The sequence below is a fragment of the Rhincodon typus genome, chromosome 14, assembly GCF_021869965.1.
Source record: "Rhincodon typus isolate 14 chromosome 14, sRhiTyp1.1, whole genome shotgun sequence".
Lineage (NCBI taxonomy): Eukaryota > Metazoa > Chordata > Chondrichthyes > Orectolobiformes > Rhincodontidae > Rhincodon > Rhincodon typus.
Window position 1 is genome coordinate 14,959,937 of NC_063345.1, and position 27,486 is coordinate 14,987,422.

General features: G+C 42.0%; 1 protein-coding gene across 1 annotated transcript in view; it reads left to right on the forward strand.

Annotated features, from left to right (window-relative positions):
- Positions 1-27,486, forward strand: part of LOC125484854 (oligophrenin-1-like) — a 76,153-nt gene that overhangs the window by 33,717 nt on the left and 14,950 nt on the right. The window contains exon 2 of the mRNA XM_048605274.1: positions 23,549-23,644. Coding sequence (XP_048461231.1) covers positions 23,549-23,644 — 96 coding nt within the window. The remainder of the gene's footprint in view (positions 1-23,548; positions 23,645-27,486) is intronic.

The window sequence follows — 27,486 nt, forward strand, 5'->3', positions numbered from 1 at the left end:
TCTTTTTCTTTCTCTCTTTCTCGCTCTTGCTCTTTTTCTTTCTCTCTTTCTCGCTCTTGCTCTTCCTCTTTTTTTCTTTTTCTTGATTAGGATGAGTGAGAAAGAGAGTTAGAATCAGATTTGAATTGCAACCAGCAGGGATTGTATCTCAATAGATTTAGGGATCAAAAGGAAAAAATCACTTTTACTGCAATGTTTATGGCCATCCCAAAGAATTTCAGGAGAATTATTTTTGATGCAATGGTGTTACACATCAGGCAATCACAGCAACCAATATTGTGCGCAGCAGAATCTCTCAGAGCTGTACAAGAAGTCCCTGAGTTGCAAAAGCAAGTCAATTTGAATGCAAATCAGAACAATATAAAGGAATTGCTTGCAAATAAATGTTCTGGTCATTACTTTAAAATCATACCCCTGTGTGAGATTGAATTCGTGAGTTTTCGAGCGTTTGTAAGTCAGACATTTGTATGTCTGGAAACCTCCTGTACAACAAGTGACCAGTTAATCTCTTTTTGACTCTGGGCCAAAACAACTATTGAACTCCACCTTTTTATTTCTTAGGAATCTTTTGATGCTGATCTGATCAGGCAGACAAAGCCCAAGATTAATATTTCCCCTAAAAGTTGATCCTTGCAACAAAGCAACACTCCCTTGAAACTGCACTGACATGTGAGTCTAGATTAGATGCTCAAGTCCTAGAGCAGGAGCTCAATCCATGCTTGGCTCTGTGATACTGCATTTATCATCTGAATCAGAAGGTTCTTGATTTAAGCCCCATGCCCAGACTTCAGCAAAAATAGTCAGGTTGAGGGATTGCTGTAAATCCAGAATATAATGTTCTTGCAGGCATTTGTTGAGGCTTCATCCGCTTGTTCAGGTGGATGTAAGGAATTCTCCATGGCTGTGTTTGAAGAAGAACAGTAATGTTCTTCTGTTGTTGCTAGATTTCATTCTTCAACAGATACTGAAAATCAAGGAACGTGTGAGGATTGGTCATTTTCAAGTTAGTCCTCTATATACTTCCTCATTGCTTATTGCATGTTGCCGATGGAGATCTTAGAACAGATTGGAGAACAACTCCGTTACTTGCACAAGTTGTAGAATGTTTGATCTTGTTTGCTTTGTGGTGTATTTTCCTAACACTGTCTTAGAAGCATGGAATCAGTACAGAAGAGGCCCTTTAGCCCATCGAGTGTGCGCCAACAGAAGAAAAAAATCTACCCTATATCTACACTAATCCTACTTTGGCAGCATTTGGTCCAAGTCTTGAATGTTATGACATTTCAGGTGCTTATCCAAGTATTTTTTTTTCCTCTAAGGTTGTGAGGGTTCCCGCCTCAACAACCCTCCCCAGGCCAAATTCCCACCACCGTCTAGGTGAAAAATATTTTTCCTAAAATCTCCTCTAAACCTCCTGCCTTTCAATGTAAAATTATTCCCTCTTGTTATTAACCCTTCAGCTAAGGGAAACAGCTGTTATTTTTTACATTTTGCTTTAATGTTTTGTTATCCAAGTGTAGTCAATGCATCTACTCTATTGGCTACTCTACCCCTCCGCCCCCGCCAAATATTTGGGATCACCTTTAAGCTCCCACTCCTTACCAATATCTTTGGTCCTTGGGAATCAAGTCTAGATCTTTGGGCCAGTTTCCATATGTATGGCACACATTAAGATTTCCAGGATTGCTGGCAACTTGATCTTCATCTGTTGATGAACTGGACCTTCAGCTCAAGCTAGTCAAAACCAAGGCAATAATTTTTGAGATAGCAAGAACTGCAGATGCTGGCGTTAGAAACAACACAGTGTGAAGCTGGAGGAACACAGCAAGCCCGGCAGCATCAGAGGAGCAGGAAAGTTGATGCTTCAGGTCAGGACCTTTCTTCAGGAAGGTTCCTCCAGCTCCACACTTGTCAATAATTTTTGAGTCATTCACAGTGACAGCCCAGCCACTAAGAGCATGCAGACTAAATGAACTGTTTCATGAATAACTTGAATGATTCTTGATTATATCACTGATAAATTATCACTGATACTTAATGCTGTTTTAATATTCAGCTTGTCTTAAATCTAGTGGTACAGATGTTTCTGCTAAAATTAGTGCTGTTAATGTCGCTTGCTGTAATTTATACCAATGTATAGCAGAAGGCAGAGGTGTGGGTAAACTCAAAAATTTCAAAGTTGCAGGATGTCATGGTACTCTGCCATTCCCTCTGAAAATAGCATTGCTTGAGATCCAGTGAATGAGGTGAAGTTTTCTGTGTGCTCTAGATATGAATTAAACTTGCCGCAGACAATCCAATCATTCCAAATCTAAGTACTCTTTTAGCAAGGTGTTAATTACTGTTCAAATCCCTCTGACAATTGAATCACCACATTTTTAATCATAAATTTCATTCATTTTTTAATTGTTGTTAAATTTCAATTTATTTTTACTTCTCATAATCCAGAATTTCATTTCCTCCTTGTTACTTCTCTTCTATAATGGAGTAAACACTGAAGTCATCCATTCCAATAAACGCTTCCTCCTCGTTTTCGTCTATTTCTTTCACAATTAGATGTAAGAATATACAGAGGCATCTCTAGCCAAGATGCCTTGTTTATACCTTGCTACAACAGTCAGCTCATACTTCCAGGAATATTACCCTGTGAAAAGATCTAACTTGAAATGCTGTTAGACGGCCTGACATATCAATCTGAGCCGTTATGAGGCCAGATCTATATCTCCTCTGCATCCAAAAGGATAGGACTCAATTTTTACTTCCAAGGCTTGAACAAGAAATTCAGCCAAATTTCAGAGTGTTTCTTGGGCCTTTTTTTTTTTTAAGGGGTGGGTTTGGGGATGGTGATGGCACAGAACATCTGGATTAATCCAGAATATTTATTTTGAAGCATTAATGCAGACAACTCATCACGGTTAGGAAAAACAAGGAGGTAATGTAAAATTAATGATTCCAAAACTGTTTAATAAAGTATACATCATAGTGGACTTTATGAATGGAGACATGGAGTACTAATGCAAGGACTTTGTGGTGAGCTTTATTAAAACATTAGTTTGGTCTGAACTGAAGTACTTTTCCAATTCTGAGTACCACATTGTAGGTTGGATGCAAAAGCATTAGCGATGGTTCAGAAAAGATTTATGACTCTGACTTTGGGGATGGGGGTGATTAGTTACTGGGATATGTGGGGCAAGAGAAAAATTGAGAAAATTGATGTTTAAAAGTAAAAGGAGTCTAGGTAGAGTAAATAGAGAAACTGTTTCTGTGAACAGGTCAAAAACCAGGGGATACTGATATGAGATGATTTGCTAAAGAACCAAGAACAATATCACAAAAAGCTAATTTTTAAACATGGATCAGTTAGAACTTGGAATGTACTGCATGAGTGTGTGCAGGCATATTTAATCATTGTTTTGTATAGAGAATTTGGTAATTAGCTGAAGGGAAAGTGTACAGATTTATAGGATATTGATGGATGAGTAGGACTAGCAGAATTGCTGTTGTGAAGACCCAGCACGGACCTGGACAGCTGGATGTAGTTCCAAGCATGAGTGGAAAAAAAACTTCTTAAAATTCTAGATCAAAGTGTGAATATAGGATAAACCAAAAGACCTCTTTTGTGTAAGCTGCAATTTGCAGCAGCAGAGCCATTAAAACCTGTTCCCCACAAACACGGTCCAGATCCTTGTATGTTGTATTCGAGGCACGTGTTAGGAGCCTATCATGTTGGAAGCCTGGGAGCATGTTGCTGAATACAAGCCAGCCTATTCATACTGTGTCCTGCAGAGCACCCTGTATATTGCAGCAAATTATAACCAGATGGAGACTCTATGAAATAATACTGTGAAGACAAATGCTGTGCTTTGGCATGAGCAAACTGGAATTGTAAACCTTGCTTTGCTGTCATTAGACATGTATTCACAATTTCAAAGTCTCTTTATTTCACTATCCCCTCCGCCACTCCCCAAACTCGGGGATTTGCTTCTATCTTAGCGGGATCGTAATTTAGTTTTTTATTTCGCAAATAGTGTGAGATTGGTTCAGGTGCACTTTTAAAGTAGAGATTAATTCTTTGTTATGCTGGTAACTGTTAGTTTCAGCCTAGAGTGTAACGTCTGTTGTTTACTCTAGTCTAGCTGTGTGGTAAATGCCAAAGCAGCCCACCTAATATGAAACAACAAATTTATTTAAAATATCAGATTAGCTAATGAGCAAAATTATTTCACATTCAGAAAGATACAGCCCTCCTGTATATTACTTATCTACCTGTAAGTAAAATCTTCAAAAATATGACTAATTTCCCCCTTTTCTAGAAAAAAGAGAAATATATTATAAATTGTAATACTTCCTTTGATCTTTGTCCTGGTGTATTTGTAACACCCGCTCAATTTATTTGTTCTTTCCCTGCCCAAAATCTTCCCGCTTTCCCTCATTATTTATGACAAATCATGGAATGGTAAAGGGGAGAAAGTCTGTTTCAGTATTATGTAGCCATTTGATATCTGCCCTTTTAATAGTTATCCTTTTTGAAAACCAATTCCTATTCATAGTAATTTGTGTTTACATTAACAGTTTGTGGGACAGAATTTCTCATTTTAACCTCTACCTCCGTAAAGATCTGTTATCAGTATCTTGTACTAAATTTTAAATTTGTGTGATATCTTTGACAATCTCTCAGTATTTGCTTTTGATTTTTACAGTGACTGCCTGTGGTTGACTGGTAACTTCTTCCACCTTATGATTGGTAGGGACTGTTGGCTGGTTTGCATTTAGCCACTAAGATATGAGCCAATTGAGGTGCAGATCCTGTTCAAAGCATTGCTGTCTTCCTTCAGTCTGTACGTGGCATTGTGCTGGATTCTTGATTGTATACCAATTCATCCAATTCCTGATTTCCTTAAAACTGACCTGCAAATTGGGCCACAGTTTCAAGATATTCTTATTTTTCTGAAGGTGTTGATGTGCTGCAGGTTTGTGGTGCCACTGGTGATAAGAACATTTTCTAAGAAATAGGAAAAAGTATAGACGATTCGGCCTGCCAAACCTGCACTGTCTTTCAGCGATATCGTGGCTAATCTGCCCCATGCCCCTTCTTTATGCTGGCTCCTCATAGCCCTCAGCTCCCTGCTGTTTCAAAACTCCATCTACCTCCTTTAAATAATTGCAGTGATCTAGCCTCCACAACTCACTGGGTCAGAGAATTCCTGATGCTCGTTACTCTGAGGGAAGAAATTCCTTTGCATCTGTTTTAAATACAAGTCCTCTATTTGTAAAAATGTCCCCTGGTTTGAGATTCCATCACTAATGCAAGCATCTTCTCAACATTTACACTTTCAAGCCCCCTCAGAATACTGGCTGTTTCAACAAGATGACATCTCGTTCTTCTAAACTGGAATGAATAAAGGCTTGACCAGGAATCTGATACCATGGCCTATCTAACTGTATGAAGCATGACAGTCAGTGTCAGATGGTCAGACAATCCTGGGGCAACTTTTTAAAAAAATTCATTAATGGGATGAGGGCATCGTTGGCTTGGCAGCGTTTATTGCCCATCCCTAATTGCCCAGAGGGCAGTTCAGAGTCAACCATGTTGCTGTGGGTCTGGAGTCACATGTAGACCAGACCAGGTAAGGATGGCAGCTTCCTTCCCTAAACTGAGCTCAGTCCTGTTCTGTTTTTGAAACAAATATGCACTTGCAATTTGATATTATTAGTGAGCCATGTTACCCACTATCTGGCTTGGCATGACAGCAAATGAGACTAATTGCTAAACTCAAATGTTAACCCCACAGAAATTGGAGAATTCATCATAGACTGGGATGCCATCTGTGCCTTTCATCTGTACATTGTACAATGACATAATAATAAGTGAAATTATTGTGATTGTTAAATGATTGCTGTTCTTTTCAGTTATTGTGTAGCCTTACTACATTGTGAATGTTTTAACATGTGAAGGGGATATCAGGCATTCAAATCTTTGGACAATAAAGAGATTTATGCCCAGCCCTTGCAGTTAGAGCATAAAGAGAAGGATAATTGCTATATAATATGTATACGCAGTGTCTATTCTGAGCTAATATCAGTTTGGATTGCAACTGGGATCCTCCCTACGACATTTTACTTAGTCAGAAAGATTGACCTATTAATCAGGACTATTGTTTTTGTTCAGTTATTTTAAAAATAGGATTTGCGGATTGCCGACAAGACTAGTATTTGTCATGCATCTTAGGTAGATTTTAGTGACAATTGATGACAGCTTTGTGGTTACAGAAGCTTTCAACTTCACAATTCTTTTTATTAATTCCACAATTAGTAATTGAATTTAAATTCCATCAGCTGGTGTGGTGTGATTTGAACTCATGTTCCCAGATGATTTAGCTTTGGTTTCAACATTACTAGTTCGGTGATATTACCTCTATTTCACCATAAGAATATAAGAACTAGGACCAGGAGTAGGCCATCCGGCCCTTCGAGCCTGCTCCGCCATTCAATAAGATCATGGCTGATCTTTTCGTCGACTCAGATCCACTTACCCGCGTTCTCACCATATCCCTTAAGTCCTTTATTATTCAAAAAAAATCTACCTTATCTTTAAAAACGTTTACTGAAGTAGCGTCAACTACTTCACTGGGCAAGGAATTCCATAGATTAACAACCCTCTGGGTGAAGAAGTTCCTTCTCAATTCAGTCCTAAATCTGTTCCCTCTAATCTTGAGGCTATGCCCTCTTGTCCTAGCTTCACCTGCCAGTGGAAACATCCTCTCTACTTCTATCTTATCTATTCCCTTCATAATTTTATATGTTTCTATAAGATTCCCCCCTCAACCTTCTGAATTCCGATGAATATAATCCCAATCTACTCAGTCTCTCTTCATAAGCCAACCCCCTCAACTCCGGAATCAACCTAGTGAACCTCCTTTGCACCCCCTCCAGTGCCAGTACATCCTTTCTCAAGTAAGGAGACCAATATTAGAAATACACCAGTTTAGATTTAGATTTGTTTAATATTGTCACTTGTACCTAGGTATAGTAAAAAAGTTGTTAATGTCACCAGAGATAACAAGGTGTAGAGCTGGATGAACACAGCAGGCCAAGCAGCATCATAGGAGCAGGAAGGCTGACGTTTCGGGCCTAGACCCTTCAACAGAAATGGGGGAGGGGAAGGGGGTTCTGAAATAAATAGGGAGAGAGGGGGAGGCGGATAGAAGATGGATAGAGGAGAAGATAGGTGGAGAGGAAACAGACAGGTCAAAGAGGCGGGGATGGAGCCAGTAAAGGTGAGTATAGTTGGGGAGGTAGGGAGGAGATAGGTCAGTCCAGAGAGGATGGACAGGTCAAGGGGGCAGGATGAGGTTAGTAGGTAGGAAATGGGGGTGCGGCTTGAGGTGGGAGGAGGGGATAGGTGGGAGGATCTCTACCTATCTTCTCCTCTATCCATCTTCTATCTGCCTCCCCCTCTCTCCCTATTTATTTCAGAACCCCCTTCCCCTCCCCCATTTCTGATGAAGGGTCTAGGCCCGAAACATCAGCCTTCCTGCTCCTATGATGCTGCTTGGCCTGCTGTGTTCATCCAGCTCTACACCTTGTTATCTCAGATTCTCCAGTATCTGCAGTTCCTACTATCTCTGATACATTCTGGCACCATCTTGGATTACAGAAATTACTGAATAAATTGCTGAACTGGTATTATTATTGTAGAGATGCGGGTAAAGAGGAACAAGTGTGTCGTGGTAAGTGTAGGGAAAAATGACGGAGGTAATGAATGTAAGGGAAGACTAGGTAGTCAGTTCTCGGTGAACTTCCTACAATTTGACTGGCTAACATACTGGAACAGTTACATACTGTGCTCTCGTATTTAGAGAATGGACAAGGATAGGATATTGTAAGACTCAAAAAGAATGAGGTAATCTGTAGAGATTTGCTTGGATATACTACATGATGTGGATATAGGGGGGTCAGGACTGATAAAACAGCATCTTTATTGGTTGAACCCAGGAAAGAACAATCTCCAATGGAACCAGATTTAGTACATGCCAAAGAAACACTTGTTTGAACCTAGTCAAAGGAGCTGGAGTTCACCGATTAGTGTAGATGTAGCATCCATTGTAGAAAGATGAAGATAGCTACAAAAGCGGACTCTTCCCTTGATAGAGTTGGTAGTACCTCATATATTTCTTCCTAAAATTGTTCTGTCGAAGGAGTGTTGGAAAGCACCATTGAGTTAGAAATTTCTGCTTTTATTACACCAAATGGGTTATTACCAATGTTGGGTGAGGCCATGTTAAAAGCCATGTCCTCTACATTCCAGTGGTTTAGGAATCAAGTTGTAGCTGAGGTTTGTAACTGTGTAATGTATTTATTGCAATTTATGTGCACTTAAGAGCACGTGAGACAAGCTGAAGACCTGTTTAAGCAATTACAGTTGGCTGATTTGAGGACTAAATTTAAGTGAAAGTGTTTTCATGAAAGTAAGAGTGACTTTTTTTTTGAGAACTTGTACAAGGACCAGCATTGCCATGGCACATGAAAGTGAAGGTTTTAATAGAATTCCCTGTTCCTAAAACTAAATGAGAAATCATGAGATTTTTGCGAATGTATGCATTTTACAAAAAAATTGTGCATGATTTCGGTATGATGACCATGCCTTTAATGAATTTGTTGGAGAGATAAGAAAAAGTGGTGGGTTCAGCAGAATGCCTAGAGACTTTTTGAGAAGCTGAAGGTGATCCAAGTAAATGAATCAGTATTGGCTGCCCCTGATTTTTCCAGACCATCCAAAATGGCAGTTGATGGCAGTGACTTGTGGGTGGGTGCTGTTGTGTTGTAGGATGATAAGTCAGGAATAGGGAAGCCAGTGGGGTGCTACTTTAAGAATCTCAACAAATATCAGAAGAAGTACTCTACCATGGAAAAAGAGATTTTGGGTTGTGGTTACCTCTTCAGAATTTTGAAGTCCATATCTGACATGGAAACAAGGAAGCGCTAATTTACACTAAGCATAATCCACTAACCTTCCTTGAAGTTTAAAATTGGAACATGAAACTAATGCGAGTGTTATTTTGTATTGGAACAGTTTCTGTCTGTCCTCCCCGTCCTTTGTTTTCCAAGGGTTGATCTATGGTCTTCCATTGGGTTGGTTCATGCTTATGGGCCAAATACTGCAGTGGTTTGCCATTTCTTTCTGCAACATGGCTGCCCAAGAGATTCTCATGCTACCATCACCTGCCATCTGTTGTACAGGAAGGATTTAAAGACAGCCAAACAGGTTGATTATCAATGTTACGTATGTGCCTTCCTTGGGACTTCAACCTGGAGCTTCGGGCTCGAGGTCAAGATTCTAGCACTGCACCGTGAGACCTCCTTGGACTGTGACAGGAAATGTCGCAATTGCACTGGGTTGTGTAGCCTGAGCTTATTCTCCATTGATCATTAACAGATAGCACGTGCTTTTTCAGCTATTTGCTTATTCATAATAAACTGAAACAAATTATGGTTTTGATCATTTTTGAGGAATTTGCTCAGGAAGACGAAGACTTTTGTTCCCACCCTTTTAACCATGTTTAAATGCACAACCTCGTGTATGCTGAGTATTACAGAATCCAAAACTGCTGATTTAGCTAGCCTGGCCAGAGTAACAGAAGGTTTGATGCAGATCTGTGTGTGCGTGATGCCAGATTCTTGATCCTATTTGCACTCCAATGACTTGCTTCTTGAGAAACTTGAATGAATAGACATGGGGTAAATACAAGTTGGGTTTGACTATGTTCTGATGAGGGTAGAATTTTTGTCGTGCTTGAGAATTGCATTTTTTATTACTTTTTTTAAAGAATTGTCACAGCTCAAGAGGAGGTCTAGGTGGGGTATTTTGAAAGAAGTTAAATGCATTTATGTTTAAAGTTCAGTGGTTACTATTGGAGGCATATGAAATGTAAACTGGTTTGCAGCAAGAAAACATTTTTTAATTGAGCTGGGATCTATTCCTCCCATCCCTGCTATCAGATCACAGATCACAGATCAGAGAATTCCTACAGTGTGGAAACAAGCCCTTCGGCCCAACAAGTCCACACCGACCCACAGAGCATCCCACCCAGACCTATCCCCCTATAACCCACCTAATCTACACAATCCTGAACACTATGGGTAATTTAACATGGCCAATCCACCTAGCCTGCACATCTTTGGACTGTGGGAGGAAACCCACGCAGACACGGGGAGAATGTGCAAACTCCACACAGACAGTCGCCCGAGGGTGGAATTGAACCTGGATCCCTGGCGCTGTGAGGCAGCACTGCTAACCACTGAGCCACCGTGCCAATTTGAACAAAATTGGAATTATTGTCATGAGTTGGAAATGAGCCATTTTGTCGCTAGGAACCCGGTTTGAACCGTGGCTATTTTCTGCATGGGCGAGTAAAAATCATTAGCAATTTGGCTTCTTTCCAAGAAGTGGCTTTAGATGAAAGAAATCTCTGTGTTTAAGTATGGTAAGTCAGGTTAAGCAACATTGCAGGGTGTGACATTGTTTTGATTAATCGAAGCAAAGCTGATGGACGAGGTACCTATCACATCTGCTTATCCCTCAGTGAAAAACTTGTAACTGTATATGGCCTTCAATCTTCTAATCACTTAGACTTCCAGAAGTATGTTTGTTTGTAGAATATCAAATGAGGCTGCTCATCTTGGCAAGTGAGCCCGTCAAGAGCAAATTGCATAGTGTCGTAGTCCTCGAGCTTGCTGTTTTCAAACAGTTGCTGTTGATCGCTGTGCTGAAGTCCCATAGTGAAGTTCACTTGTGACAGCTTGTACATTGCTCTCAAAGGCCATCCATGGACCTCCCAACAACATTCACAACTTCAGTCAGGCGATGGGGTCACTGACCCTCTTCATGCCCCTAGATCAACCATCATCAGCAACCTGTCCCTTGATGACGGAATCCGCACCAGGTCCAGCTGTCATCTCACAAGTTGAGAAGTAGAGCATGAATCAACTACAAAATGACTGAACGTGTAAAGCTCTGTGTGTACCAGGTTTATGTTTTCAGCATCCTCTTGCCTTTCTTTAAAAAAAAGGAGAAATTAAGGAGAAATTAGACAAGCCAAGAAAAGTGGGCGATCAGTTTCCACCTCTGCCTCAAACACACATTGGGCATCACCTCCAAGATACAGTGCTGAGTATAGACGCACATCAGCTTGCAGGGATCCCCAGCATGTTTGCCTTGAGTTAGTAGCTGGGTTGTGAAGTTAATGGATGATAACTGGTACCTAAATGTGTGTCCTATAGTGAACTTGCTATTGGTATGAGACTGAGAGGTTGCCCGTTTTTGCGATGAAAGAATAACTGCAAGCAAGACCGAGTGGGCAAGAATTGGAGTTATGAGAAGTCTTTGCTGTTAACTGCTTGTCTCCAGGCCCTCCAATCAGAAGAATGTGGAGAAAGTAAAGCACCTGATGATGGGAAAAGAGAGATTGCTGGAATGTTCCTGTGCTGTACTGTTCTTTGAAAGTAGGGTGTCTCAATGAGAAGAAGTTACATGATAGATCCTGCCTGAAGCGGGACAGATTTGGTGGATGGACTAGACGAGGGCAGTGCTGATGAGCTGAATCAGAGGTGGTGGAGAAAGGTGGTGGCTTACCATGTCCACAGATGAAGTGTCGTAATAAGGGCTAGAAGAGACTAAGGCAGTGGCAAAGGATTTAATCGGAGACTTGGACATTTTCAGGACTTTGGGCAGGGCCAGACACGTTACAAATGCCTCGGAGCCATCTGGACCATCTCTAATACCTCCTCTCTCCTTCCTGGACCTCTCTGTCTCCATCTCTGGCAACCACCTAGAAACCGATATCCATTTCAAGCCCACGGACTCCCACAGCTACCTAGAATACACCTCCTCCCACCCACCTTCCTACAAAAATGCCATCCTCTATTCCCAATTCCTTCGCCTCCGCCGCATCTGCTCCCAGGATGAGGCATTCCACTCCCATACATCTCAGATGTCCTCGTTTTTCAAGGACCGCAACTTCCCCCCCTCAGTGGTCGAGAACGCCCTCGACCATGTCTCCCGCATTTCCTGCAACTCATCCCTCACCCAATAACAACCAAAACAGAATCCCCCTTGTCCTCACGTACCACCCCACCAACCTACAGATCCAACGCATCATCCTCCGACACTTCCGCCATCTGCAATCCGACCCCACCACCAAAGACATTTTTCCCTCCCCACCCTTATCTGCTTTCTGGAGGGACCACTCTCTCCGTGACTCCCTTGTCCACTCCATACTCCCCTCCAGCTCCACCACACCCGGCACTTTTCCCTGCAACCGCAGGAAGTGCTACACCTGCCCCTACACCTCCTCCCTCACCCCCATCCCAGGCCCCAAGAAGACTTTCCACATCAAGCAGATGTTCACCTGCACATCTGCTAATGTGGTATACTGCATCCGCTGTTCCCGTTGTGGCCTCCTCTACATCAGAGACACCAAGCGGAGGCTTGGGGACCGCTTTGCAGAACACCTACACTCGGTTCGCACTAAACAACTGCACCTCCCAGTCGCGAACCATTTCAACTCCCCCTCCCATTCCTCAGACAACATGTCCATCCTGGGCCTCCTGCAGTGCCACAACCATGCTACCCGAATGTTGCAGGAACAGCAACTCATATTCCACTTGGGAGCCCTGCAGCCCAATGGTATCAATGTGGATTTCACAAGTTTCAAAATCTCCCCTCCCCCTACCGCATCCCAAAACCAGCCTAGCTCGTCCCCTGCCTCCCTAACCTGTCCTTCCCCCCACCTATCCCCTCCTCTCACCTCAAGCGCCACCCCCATCTCCTACCTACTAACCTCATCCTGCCCCCTTGAACTGTCCGTCCTCCCTGGACTGACCTATCTCCTCCCTACCTCCCCACCTACACTCACCTTTACTGGCTTCATTCCCACCTCTTTGACCTGTCTGTCTCCTCTCCACCAATCTTCTCCTCTATCCATCTTCTATCTGCCTCCCCCTCTCTCCCTCTTTATTTCAGAACCCCCTTCCCCTCCCCCATTTCTGAAGAAGGGTCTAGGCCCGAAACGTCAGCCTTCCTGCTCCTCTGATGCTGCTTGGCCTGCTGTGTTCATCCAGCTCTACACCTTGTTATCCCAGATTCTCCAGCATCTGCAGTTCCTACTATGTCTGAGAAAATTCTGGAAATACCCAGCAGCTCGGGCAGCTTCTTTAATTGGAACAGTTTATTTGGAGCCTTCAGATCAGCTGTGATATACAGTGGCTGAGCTGTTTCAAGAGGGAAATAGCCTACTCCTCTGATAACAGTGTGGAGCTGGAGGAGCACAGCAGGCCAGGCAGCATCAGAGGAGCAGGGAAGTTGATGTTTCAGGTCAGGACTCTTCTTCAAAAATGGGGGCGGGCGGGGAAGGGAGCTCAGAAATAAATAGAGAGAGGAGCGGTGGGGCTGGTGTAGATAGGTGGGATGGTGAAAGGTGAGTGCAGGTAGAGACTCCTTGACCTGACACAACCTATCCATCTTCTCTCCCATCTATCTGCTCCTCTCACCTCACCGATCAATCCCCACCACTGCCTTCCTACCATTTTTTTTTCTATTCATTTGTGGGATGTGGATACACTGGCTGGCCAGCATTTCGTGCCCATCCTTAGTTTTCCTTGAGAAGGTGGTGGTGAGCTGCTTCTTAAACCGCTGCAGTCCACCTGCTGTGGGTTGACCCACAATGCTATCAGGGAGGGAATTCCAGAATTTTGACCCAGCGATAGTGAAGGAACGGTGTTTTTCCAAGTCAGGATGGTGAGTTACTTACTTGGAGGGGAACTTGAACGTGGTGGTGTTCCCATATGTCTGATGCCCTTGTCCTTCTAGATGGAAGTGGTTGTGGGTTTGGAAGATGCTGTCTGAGGATTTTTGGTGAATTTCTGCAGTGCATCTTGTAGATAATACACACTGCTGCTACGAGCGTCGCTGGTGGAGGGAGTGGATGCTTGTGGATGTTGTGTCAATCCAGCGGGCTGCTTTGTCCTGGATGGTGTCAAGTTTCTTGTGTTTTTGGAGCTGCACTCATCCAAGCAAGTGGGGAGCATTCCATCACACTCCTGACTTGTGCCTTATAGATGGTGGGCAGGCTTTGAGGAGTCAGGAGGTGAGTTACTCGCCGCAGTATTCCTAGCCTGTGACCTGCTCTTGTAACCACTGTGTTTATGTAACGAGTCCAGTTGAGTTTCTGGTCAATGATAACCCCCAGGATGTTGATAGTGGGGGAATTCAGTGAAGGTAATGCCATTGAATGTCAAGGCATGGTGGTTAGATTATATGTGACTTAATGATATATTTTGTTTTATAACTCTTTTGGGAAGGGCCTTGGGACTTGTTATTATATTAAAGGTGATATACAAATATAAGTTGTGTTGGAGCAATATTATGATCACTATTTCCAAATGCCCTTCCACTGGAACATGTTCTCTTCCTTCACTTCATTTCCCAGAATCCAGCATGGCTTCCTTCTTCCTCTGGCTGAAAGTATAATGATGAAGACAATATTTTCAGAATATTTCAGGAATTCCTCTTCCTCTTTACCTTTTACACTGCTATTTTCACAGTTCCTTGGTCTTATTGAAATTCTCTAATAACATGACTCAAAAATTCTTGTATCTGTCAGGAATTTGCTTGCAAATTTACTTCCCTGCCTCTTTCCAACCATTTGGTGCCTTAATGCTCCACATTTCCATGGGTTTTAGCTCCTGACTGATTTCTTAATTCTGACAAATAGATTTGAACACTCAAGGATATAAACCATTTCAAGTCACAGTGTCTTTGACCAATGCTGCCAACTTCCTCTCATTTACGTTCTTGTTGATCATTCCTGAACACGTTGCTAAGGTGTAATATTGAGTGCCTATTTCTCCTGTTTCTACACTGTTTATACTGTTACGGAATGTTCTATGCGCCTGCCAATCTGTAACCTCCTTTACTAAAATGTGGGGCATTTTAAATCATCTCAGTCTGCCTTTCATCCTGTTTGTCGGATGTCTCTTATTTCTAAACTATTCTGGTGCTACCGCAGCAGAAACAGAAAAAGCAGGAGAAATTCAACAGGTCTGGCAACATCTGTGGAGAGAAGGCAGAGTCCATGTTTCTAGCGTGATGACCCTTCTTCAGAACTGGACACCAATTCTGTTCTGAAATGTTGACTCTGCTTTCTGTCCACAGATGCTGCCAGACCTTGTTGAGTTTCTCCAACTGTTTCTGATTTCCAGCATCTGCAATTTTTCTTTCATATTCTATTGCAGTTTGCCTCTATGTGCACTCCCCATCTCTCCATTAATGTTTCACCCTGGTTAATAATTAAAATGAAATTGCCAGTAATTCAGGTGTCTCTGCAGTTCCCTTTGGCTTCTTATCTGGCTTTTATTTTCTAAAATCTCACGACCTTGTTGCCAAACACTCAGCTGTTGATATTTAGGTTGGCAGTAATGCACAGATATGGTGAATTCACTGTACAATTAAACATCCAATTTATTTAGTTATTAGCATTCATATCTCATATTCAAGCTGACATATCTGCTCAAGGTGCCAATGCCCATCTGCCCCTCTGGGTGAATGTATAAAATCTGATGACACACTGAAAGTAAACAAAAGAATTCCGTTGGTGTTCCTGATGTTAGACTGCTGTTTCCACTTAGAGTTTAATTGGCAGGAAAGGGCCTCCTTCACTATGTATTTATGCAGCACATTTCACAAGTCTTTCCCTTTTTGGAAGGCTCTTTAAAGAAAGGAGTGGTGAAGGGTGTCACAAGAATTTTTAAATGCAGACAAATTCTGCATAGGTGAAATAAGCTGAAGACTGGAATCATTGAGCAGTCTGATCATGGTAGCTATTTCTCACCTGAAAGGTACTCAGACGGTCCTCTTGTTGCTGCTTCTTGGCCTTTCTCATCTTTTGAAGACTTTTCCTTCAAATCTTCTCTCACTATAGGATGAGGCTATGTAAGCTGTAGCATGATGCAGGAGCCTCTGCCTGCCTCTGTGCCCTGATGTAGGAATGTTCCCCAGACCCATTCAGAAGCCCAAAGTTCTGCCTTCAGTATCCCTGTGGTTTTCTGAAAGTGATCCCTTTGGACTCCTAGTCTGAACAGTAGCTGTAATGCGCACAAATAGGTGTGTGGTGAGCCAAGTCTGTAAGCAAATATCCTGTAACTCCTGCATATTCCTAGGAGGGTCAAATACCATTCAAATACCTAAATGTAATGTATTAATAGTTTAATAATCCGAGAGGGGAATGTAATCTAATATGAAAGAATATAGGCTAACTGGTTTTACATTAGAGAGGATATGTTCACTTTTTCAAATCTACTAATGCTAACGTGTCCAGAATTTTTTCTCATTGCTAAGACGAACCTTTCAAAGTTTAAACCAGTATGGACCACAAAGCTGTTGTCTTTTCTCCCTGTCAGAAATGTTATTTCAAACAAATGTACAGTATTTGTATTCCATAAACTAACACGGCACAGCTCCCTGCCTGCACAGTGTTATGCTGGTGTTTCTGGCACTTTGTAACACTCTCACGTGTCCCCATGTTGAAATGCCACTGTGATATTAGCATCATCACAGCTGCTTGCCTATGGCATATTTGAGGGTCTTGTCTTCCTGTAGCAAAAGTCTCCTGAATCCCAAGAGTTCAAGTGGGAGCACTGCATGGAGGCCAAGATGCTGACCTGCTTTTAATTTGTATTTATTTGTTGTAAGCTGCCCATGCCCATTGCCCCAGCCCGTTCTGTTTTCAGTGAGGCTAAGGGATTAAAACCAGCACAGTGATTTCAAAGGCAGTTATTTGTTTCCAGATAGTTGCAATGTAGTGGTCTTGCCCTCGTCCTGAGTTTGCTGTTTTCTGTAAGTTGCTACAAATAGCTCCAGAGCAATAACAAAACAAGTGGGATTAAGTGGCCTAGTTTTATTCCTGTTTATGTTCCGATAAGTCCAAACATCATTTTTGATCTCAGTTCAAGATTTCATGTGATTACTGGGCACAGGATTGGCTTTAATGGTTACTGTGTGTGTTTAGCCTGCTCCTTTTCCATGTCTCAGTTCATGGGGAGCAGGGAAATGGCTCCTGGTGCCATAACGAAGGATTTCTTTTCTCTGAACTGTGTTGGCTTTGACATGGCTTTCAGGAAGGTAGTGACTGCAGGGTGGAATATGTTGGGAAGTCTTGTGTACCATGCAGATACTCCAGCATTACATGAATTCCTAAGGTCCCCTTCAGTTGAAGCTGTAAACTGATAGTCATAACTTAGAGATAGTAGGAACTGCAGATGCTGGAGAATCCGAGATAACAAGGTGTAGAGCTGGATGAACACAGCAGGCCAAGCAGCATCAGAGGAGCAGGAAAGCTGACGTTTCGGGCCTAGACCCTTCTTCAGAAACTTAGACTTGTATTTCGAGGCAAGGTCATTATTTAAACTACCTAATCACAGAGGAACTGAATGTTGAAAGGCCACCTGTCACTAATTATAGTTAACTTATCCTTCAGCTTCACTGAGATTTAGTTCAGCTTGTAGTTCACAAAATCACAGAAATGTTACCATGCTGGAGGAGGCCATTTGATCCATTGTGCCTACACCAGCTTGTTAAATGAACATCATTTATCTCGGTAGAATTTGTAGAGTTGCTTAGGCTTATCCCCCTTTGTGTTTTCTTTTAGTCTTAACTTGTAATCTCTCCCAGGTTTTCTCTCATTATCTGATATATAATGTTTGATGGGTGATGATCTCTATACAGACATGGGATTGTTGGCCCTTTACGAGAGGTCATAGTTTGGGATGAGGGGTAGCAGATTTAAAACAGAGGTGAGGAGAAATTACTTCTCTCAAAGGGATGTGAATCTGTGGAATTCACTCCCCCAGAGTGTGGTGAATGTTGGGACATTGACTAGATTTTAGGAGGAGATAGATTTTTAATTAATAATGAGTTGACGGGTAATGGGAAGTAGGCAGGAAAGTGGAGTTGAGGCTGAGATGACCTCCTCCATGATCGTATCAAATGGTGGAACAGACTCGAGGGGTTGAATTGCCTACTCCCGCTCCTAGTTCTTAGTTCTTATAACTTGTTACTGACAGGACCTGCTAGCTTCTGAAGGTTACTTTGGGAATCATTGCTCAACTCCTCATGTACTTGCCAAAAGCTGGTTCTTGCTGTGGGCTCATGGATGTTAACTTTAAAAGAATGTATCTAAGAAAATATCCAGCATAAACAATGTCAATGTTTGCTCCAACAAGTAGACTTTGTATCCCGCACAGTCTAAAGTGTGCATTATTCTGCCTCCTTTCCAGTTGGTCTACTGAATTGTTGAGGAATCACAAGAGATGGCAGTCATAGTCAATAATATACCTCAGTATAAAATGGTGGAACTTGGTTCATGCCTCTGTTTTCGTTTCTGTCATCTTCACTGTTGAGCCTGCTTACCATCTCGGAATTGTTCCTGCATTTGCCTCCTTAGTTACAGGCAGTGTGTGGCCATGTAAAGAAGGAAAAAACAAAAATAAAGCCATTGTAAAGTGTGGTGTATTTGACACTAGCTGCAGGCAAAGTGTGCTGGGTGGTGCCCATTTTTGACAGATCAACTTTACCCTTTAATAAGATGAATCCCCAGTGGTGAAACCAGGATGGAAACCTTTTGTGTGAACCTGAATCTATCAAAAATTTCTGTTCCAAACAAAGCTAATTTAATTCCCATAATGGATGGAGAAAGGTTTCATGATGTCTCAATATTGGAACACAGGAATGGAGGAATATGATGACAAGGTGTTACTGATGAATGAAATATGGACTGAGTTAATGCATAATAGCCTTTAGCTCTTTCCAAAAAAAAACCCCAAGAATTCTTATTTGCACAGCACCTTCTTATGTTCAGTTTCAAAGTTTGAAAAATAATTTGCAATAGCGTACATTTCAGAAACCAGGTGCCCAGTAAATGAGACAGCACTGGTTTTGAGCAGAGATGATATGATTTAATGGCTAAGATCATTCACCTCTTCTACCACCATCCCTCCTCTTGCTCATCTCACCTCATAGTCTTGTCAGGGCCTGGCAACATCGAATTGGGCAGTACATTTGAGGTTGCTTTGACTGTTGCTTTTCTGCTTCTTCCTATGGGAGGTGTCAGCTGGTTTGCCCATCCCTGTGCCAACTGACACCAATTTATGGTCACACAAGGGTCTCCTTCCACCACAACTAGAATTTTAACAAGGCCTGGGGTGCTTCTACCGACTAATTACCTTTTATTATCCATCGCCAGTGACAATCATCCACTGGGTACTTGTTGCAGTATTACTGGATGTGGACGACTGTTTGCCATTTGGCTCCAGATGGGTTGAAAATTTCTTGTCATGATCCAATTTACCACCTGATATCTGTACAATCAGTTCAAGGCTTCCTGGCCTCCAGGATGCGTGGTTACCATCAGCATGTTAGTTGGAGTTGGGTGGCTCCATGTAAAGTTCCAAGCAATTTCCATTCCTCTCTCCTCTCTCTCTCTGCTCCTGATGGTGAATAAATGGCTCTGTAATCACTCGCACATCTTTCAATTCCAAAGTCAATTCGCGTGCAGTGATTTATTTTGAGCTGGTGGTGAATTGACTGTTGAGCAGGCCTAATGTGACATCCATTTGTGCAAAGAGTGACATTACAAGCAGTAATTGAGTTAAAGAGACGAGTGAATACATCCTGGTTGTGTTTGAGTGCGTAATATTGAATTGGAGCCCAGGGAACTCCCTATTCTTCAAATAGCACCATTGTAGCTTAATGTCAATAAAAGCCAGTTGAACAGGCTGGACTATGGTTTAATGTTATCTAAAGCATTGGCACCTCTAGTGACGTGGCCCTGTCACTGACTTGCTTGTATACTGTTCCGGCCATGCGAATGTAAAAAAAAAAATGCACTTTTACGGCTCCAACATCTCAACAAATTATCAACCTGGCTACCAGTCAATGTTCACACACAACTAAAAATTAGCAATTATCTCCTTTTTAAATCTTCTTTTCAGTCAGAAGCAGGGGATAACCCAATCGATTTTAAGAAAGCATTTTGAATGCTACCAAATGTCAATTTTCAACCAATCATCTGGTTGCTAAATGTGCTGACAATGTAAAGATTGGTAGGAAATTAAGTTGTGAAGAGGACACGAGGCTACAAAGGGAAATATGTAGGTTAAGTGAGTGAGCAAAGATCTGGCAAATGGAGCTTGTCGTAGGCAAATATATGATTGTCTCTTTAGGCAAGAATAAAAAGCCTACGATTTAATGATGACAGATTGGAGAGCTCTGAGATGTAAAAGGATCTGGGTACCCTTTTGCATATATTGTAAAAGGGTTAGTATGCAAGTACAATAAGGATAATGAATGACTTATTTATTGTCACTTGCATTTTACAGCAAATAATACAGTAAAATACAGTGAAAAGCTTCAATAGTTGCCACAATCCAGTGACATTTTGAATAGTTAATATTAAAAGGATAAAAGGTAAAACTGAACGGAAGTCCTGAGCTGGTTCACCAATGACCCTGCACCACTACCACTCCTCTGCCTGTGCCTTATCCATCAATGTAGAGTTGCTGATCTTTAGGCACCATCTCTTTGTCACTGGGCCCTCAAGAAAATAATCAGGAAAGCTAATAGAATGTTTACATCAATTGGAAGTATTGGATTGCAAAGAATTGAATACAAAAGTATGAAGGTTATGCTTCAGTTATTAACCCTAACTTAATTAAGTCATTAAGTTAAAGGCATTGCTGAAACCAAATTTGGAGTAATATATGCAGTATTGATCTCTTTATTTAAGGAATTATGTACATACATTGGAAAGGTTCAGAAGGTTTACTAGATTAGACCCAGAATGGGTGGGTTTTTTACGAGGAAAAGGCTAGGTTTGTATCTGCTGGGGTTTGGAAAAGTAGTCAGTGATTTCATTGAAATGTGAATTCCAGAGGGAACTTAGAGTCAATGTGAAGAGGGTGTTACCTCTTATGGAAGAATCTAGAACTAGGGGTCACTGCTTAAAATTCAGGGGTCACCCATTTAAGAAAGCTGAGGATTTACTTTGAGGCTTGTGGTTCTTTGTCTTTTGAGGAAGAGGATTCCAATGGAAGTTGCTGTTTGAAGATTTTTAATGGAAAAGTAGGCAGACGCTTGTAAGCAAGTTGGGAGTGTGCTGTAATTGGATCTGCTGTAATAACAATGGTGGAGCCGGTTTGAAAGGCTGAAAGGCCTTTTGCTCCTAATTTGAACGTTTGTGTTTATTTATAAAGTTGAAAGAACCACTGAGGTTTTATGGTGCAGAAGGACACCATTTGGCCCATCATGGTTGTGCTAGATCTTTCAGGAAAGGATGTTTGTCCAGCCTGCTTTAACCCCAGTGCTGGGTTTAGAGTTGCTGAGAGGGAATTGGAGAAGTTCTTTGTTTACCAATCCATTTTTCATTCACTGTGCCTTTCTGTTCTTCCAAGCAGCTACTGAAATAAGAGGTAACAAGGTGTAGAGCTGGATGAACACAGCAGGCCAAGCAGCATCAGAGGAGCAGGAAAGCTGACGTTTCGGGTCGAGACCCTTCTTCAGAAATGGGGGAGGGGAAGGGGATTCTGAAATAAATAGGGAGGAGGGGGGAGGCGGATAGAAGATGGAAAAAGGAGAAGATAGGTGGAGAGGAGACAGACAGATCAAAGAGGCGGGGTTGGAGCCAGTAAAGGGGATAGGTTGGTCCAGGGAGGACGGACAGGTCAAGGAGGCAGGATGAGGCTAGTGGGTAGGAGATGGGGGTGGGGCTTGAGTTGGGAGGAATGGTTAGGGAGGCGGGGATGTACTGGGCTGGTTTTGAGATGCGGTTGGGGGAGGGGAGATCTTGAAGCTTGTGAAGTCCACATTGATACCCTTGGGCTGCAGGGTTCCCAAGCGAAATATGAGATGCTGTTCCTGCAGCCTTCGGGTGGCATCATTGTGGCAATGCAGGAGGCCCAGGATGGACATGTCGTCCAAGGAGTGGGAGGGGGAGTTGAAATTGTTCACGACTGGAAGGTGTAGTTGTTTGTTGCGAACCGAGCGTAGGGGTTCTGCAAAGCGGTCCCCAAGCCTCTGCTTGGTTTCCCCGATGTAGAGGAGGCCACAACGGGAACAGCGGATACAGTACACCACATTAGCAGCTGTGCAGGTGAACATCTGTTTGATGTGGAAAGGCTCCTTAGGGCATGGGATAGGGGTGAGGGGGGAGGTGTAGGTGCAGGTGTAGCACTTGCTGTGGTTGCAGGGAAAAGAGCCGGGGGTGGTGGAGCTTTTGGGGAGTATGGAGCGGACAAGGGAGTCACGGAGAGAGTGGTCCCTCCGGAAAGCAGATAAGAGTGGGGAGGGAAAAATGTCTTTGGTCGTCGGGTCAGATTGCAGATGGCGGAAGTGTCAGAGGATGATGTGTTGGATCCGGAGGTTGGTGGGATGGTACGTGAGGACGAGGGGGATTCTGTTTTGGTTGTTATTGCGGGTAGGGGGTGTGAGGGATGAGTTGCGGGAAATGAGAGAGATACGGTCGAGGGCGTTTTTGACCACTGTGGAGGGGAAGTTGCGGTCCTTGAAAAATCAGGACATCTGGGATGTCTGGGAGTGGAATGCCTCATCTCGGGAGCAGATGCGGTGGAGACGAAGGAATTGGGAATAGGGGATGGCCTTTTTGCAGGAAGGTGGGTGAGAGGAGGTGTATTCTAGGTAGCTGTGGGAGTCGGTAGGCTTGAAATGGATATCGGTTTCCAGGTAGATGCCAGAGATGGAGACAGAGAGGTCCAGGAAGGAGAGCGAGGTATCCGAGATGGTCCAGGTGAACTTAAGGTTGGGGTGGAAGGTGTTAGTGAAGTGGATGAACTGTTCGAGCTCCTCGTGGAAGCACGAGGCGGCGCCGATACAGTCAAATTGCTTTGTTTATAGCCAGTCCAGCTTCTATGTTTTCTAAGCTGGACAGCTGCAGGCAACCTTTCATGTCCAATCGTGTGGCTTATTTTCAAGTGTAAATTAAAACAAAATGTGAGTTTCCTGAAAGAGTATCCAGAAGATGATCTGCACCAGTGTAACATTTCCAGTTAAGACACCAGCTGTCCCTGTGTCTCCTTCAGCTGGAGTGATGTAGTGATATGCAGCCATTACTAGCTCAGTCGTGGAATTATAGAATAGTAACTCCATAAAAAGAGGCCATTCAACCTGTTGTATCCTTGCTGGCACACTGGAGCTGGTCACCTGGTCCCATTCCCCTCTGCAGCCCTCCTGTGCTCGTTTTGCTTAAATTATTCCACATTTGCTTAAGTGACTTAACTTATTTTTCTCAATTATTGTTTCTACATTTTTTTCCATTTCTAAGATTAAACTGACTGTGATTGCGGGACTTCAAAATTAAGGAGATTGCTTGAACTCTTGTCTTTTTTTAGAGCGCTGCCAATCTATGACATTGCAGGATATGGTGTATTGGAGTACTGTCATATTTTACAAGCTATTGAAATCTGTTTTTTTTTTCTGTTGCAGATTACTCCTCTGCTGTGATGAAATTTTCACAAAGCCTGAATGTATTTCAGTTTGAATTCATTGGAGATACATTGACTGACGACGAAATCAACATTGGTAAGGAACTGAAATGACTTTTTTTTTTTCCCCCCCAGCTGTAGGATATAATGGTGAAGAAGGCAAAGAAGTCCATTTAAATAATGATCCAGCTGTTCAGTTGTTTTTCTTTGTCAGTAAAACACTTTTGACTGGAAGATTGTGGTGATGCAGCTGGGCAGAGTTGTTGAGTCCAGCTAACTTGACTGCAAGAAGGCTGCTAAAAGGGCCTGTTGTCTCTGGTTGCTTGAATCATCTGTCTCCTTTCTTCAGCTAATATTAATTTACTTATGTTTGGGTTAAAGGAAAATGCAATTTACTTGAAGTAGAACTGTGCAGGGGGTAAGATGGTGTCTTGTTGTGAACCAAGTAATCGCATCATAGAGAGTAGTTTGAGAAGAGGATGAACTATCTTGATTTACTTGACTGGTGGTTTCTTCTGGCAATCAAACAAACCCAGCCTATCCAGTCTTTCCTCATAATTGAAACTTTTCATCCCAGGCAATATCCTGATGAATGTCCTCTGCACCCTCTCCAGTGCAATCACACCCTTCCAATTAGTGTGGTGACCAGAACTGCACACAGTACTCCATCTGTGGCCTAACCACTGCTTTATGAAGTTGTAACAAGACTTCCTTGCTCCTATATTCTATGTCTGGCTAGTGAAGGCAAGCATCCCATATGCTGCCTTCACCACTTCATGTGAGTTGCAAAGAATGGACTGAATTACATTACATTTTTATTTTCAGCATTTTGCATTAGCAAGTGAGCTGGATGTTCGCAGTATACTACAGGTCAGGTATCCGTACATCCTGAAACTGAAAAGATCTAAAAACCAAAGGTCTTTTCAAAAGTGGACCGGAACAGATCTGAGGATATGTTCAGTTTGGACCTTTTTTGGGGGATAGAAAAGATTTCTCTTGGCCTAAATGCACCTAAAAGTGGTGTATTTTTCTAATGACCTGAACTCAGCATGTCTATATGTCCATTTGGGCTCTTTGGAAAAAAAAACTTTGCTTTTGGGTCTATTTGTTTTGGTTGTGAGATGATTGGTTAAAAAAAAGTCTTAAAGGGTAAGGTTAATGTATCCTTCATCCGACAAACAGTTGGTCCTTCACCAAGAATCAGCTACTAGAAAGTACGTGAGGAGTTGAACAACGATTTGCTGAGTAACTGTCCCTCTTAGTAGGAAGTTAGCTGGTCCCATCAGTAACCCAAGTCCTAAGAACTAGGAGGAGTAGACAATTCAACCTCTCAAGCCTGCTCCACCATTTGATACGATCATGGCTGATCACATCTCCACTTCAACTCCACTTTCCTGCCTGTTCTCCATAATCCTTCAATGCATTAGTAATAAAAAATCTGTCTACCTCCTCCCTAAATTTACTCAATGTCCCAGCATTCACTGCACTCTGGGATAGTAAATTCCACAGATTCATGATCCCTCGGTTTAATTTCTTCTCATCTGTTTTAAATCTGCCGTCCCTTATCTTAAGACCTGTGATCTCTCGTTCTAGACTGCCCCATGTGAGGAAACATCCTCTCTATGTCTACTTTGTCAATTCCCTTTTAGCATCTTGCATACCTCAATTAACTCTCCTCTTATTCTTCTAAATTCTGAAGGGTATAGGCCTAAAACTGCTCAATCTCTCTTCATAAGACAAACCCTTCATCTCTGGAATTAATCATGAACTTCCTCTGAACCGCCTCCAATGCAACTACATACCTCCTCAAGAAAAGGGACCAAAATTGTCTGCATTACTGTAGGTTCCATCTCATTCCCTACTTTTATACTCTCTTCCTTTTGCAATAAATGCCAAAATTCCATTTGCCTTCCTTATTACATACTATACTGCAAACAAGTTTTCTGTGATTTATGCATGAGACTACTTAGATCGCTCTGCACTGAAGCACTCTGAACTTTGCTTACATTTAGATAATAAATTGCCATTCTATTCCTCCAACCAAGATGGGCCATTGCTTAATATGTCTCTATTAGTATGGCTCCCTTGTTGATTTCAGTGTGGGTAATGAACTGAAGCTAGGACCCTTATTTGTAGAACCAAAAATTGATGGAGCACCACTATAAGGTTTTTTTTAAAATACAGGTTACTGTTGTTGTGGTGGATTAAATTATAATGGATTTGGACAGGTTCCCAGGTAATAAGTATAACCAAGTGATCGGTTAAGTCTGATGAATCGCAATACAATTTTGTTAAGAACAGGTTCTTAATCATTAACTTAAATTTTAACTTCTGGCTTTCAAAAGTAAATAACAATTGAATGCAGTGTTTCTTGGTCAAGGGAAGATATTGTTTTAGTGGTGATTGCATATGGACTATGCATACGTTTGGGTGCATTGTTCAAAGTTCTGTTTGGAAACAGAATAAAGGATTAATATGTTTATCTTCAGAAATGAATGGAAAGCATGCAAGTTTAATCTAAATGGGTTTTGGCAAGTGTGATTTGAAGACTGCAAGCTTGTTTCACTGTATAACTACAACACTTGAATGTTATCGAATAGGAGCAAAGTTAATTTCAGCAGAACAAAGCTGAAAACCAAGCTCAAGTCGGTGGCTTTGTAACCAAAATATCAACTGTGCAAAGAAGGAAAGTATCTATAATCTAAAAAAAGTTTAAAGTATATTTTTAAATTATAGCTTTTGGTTTTCAGAATGGCTTTTGCTGCGTTCAGCATATAATTTTTAAAAATGAAATTTTTCTTTTGTGTTTTAAAATTCATTGACTATTCACAAATGTAAAATTCTTTAAAGTGCACGGTCCAAGTAGATTTTGATGGTGCATCTTATTATAGTACCATATAGTTTGCAAGGTCAGAGTTGTATGTAGATGCTGAGTGAACTTGGGTATGTTGTACAAACCCTAAGTGCTCTAAAATAGCATATAATTACAAAGTGATAATGATAAGTTGGGCAAAATTGAAATCCACTTTTCATAATATAGACAAATAAAGCAAGAGCGTCTGGCAAAATATACGACCGTTGGATGTCCTAAACCACAGTACTGCCAGTGCAGCACTTTTAAATTATAATTGCTCTTGTCATATAGGAAGCACATCAGCCATTTTGTGTGCAATGTGGTAATGACTAGATTGAGGGAAGGAAAGAAAGTAGGAAGGCTGGCAGTATTGATTTAAGGAGAACATTACAATGCTGGAGGGAGAGTTGATATCCCAAGGGAGGTTAAGGACAAAATCTGTTTGGTTAGAGTTGAGGAACCTTAGGAGTTCAAATATATTACTTGGTATATTCAATAACCAACCAGTGGGAAAGATTTTCAAGAAACTTAAGAGGTGTAAGAATTTTAATAATCCCAATTTAAACTGTAACAGTAATAGTGTAAGGGGCAGGGAAGGGCAAGCACGAGTGTGTTCAGGATGACATTCAATATCGGTTTGTTTCCAGCGAAATGTTGAAGGCGGGATCTTGCGTCATCGTGTTCGGGGAAGTGGGTTGATTTCAGCAGATCGAGCGTAGGAAGGAAACATTTGGGGGATGGCGATCATTGTATCGTCAGATGTAGGTTGCCTACACAAAAAGGCAAAAAATAACCATTCCAGTAGGATTAAAGGTAAGTAAAGTTGCCAAAGGAGTATAGGGCTGCACTCTCATTAGACAGAGATGGCTGGTAATGATTTAACCTGAGGGTCACTATGCTTCAGATGAGGTGACAAGTTGCAAAGGAGAATCCTTTATGGGATCCTCAACCAATGAGGAATTGAACCTGCTCTGTTGGTGACACTCTGCATTGCAAACTAGCCATCTAGCCAAATGAGCGAGCTAACCAACCCCCATGAGTAGGAATAACTAACTGAGGGAAAGCCAGCTTCAATGGGCTAAGTG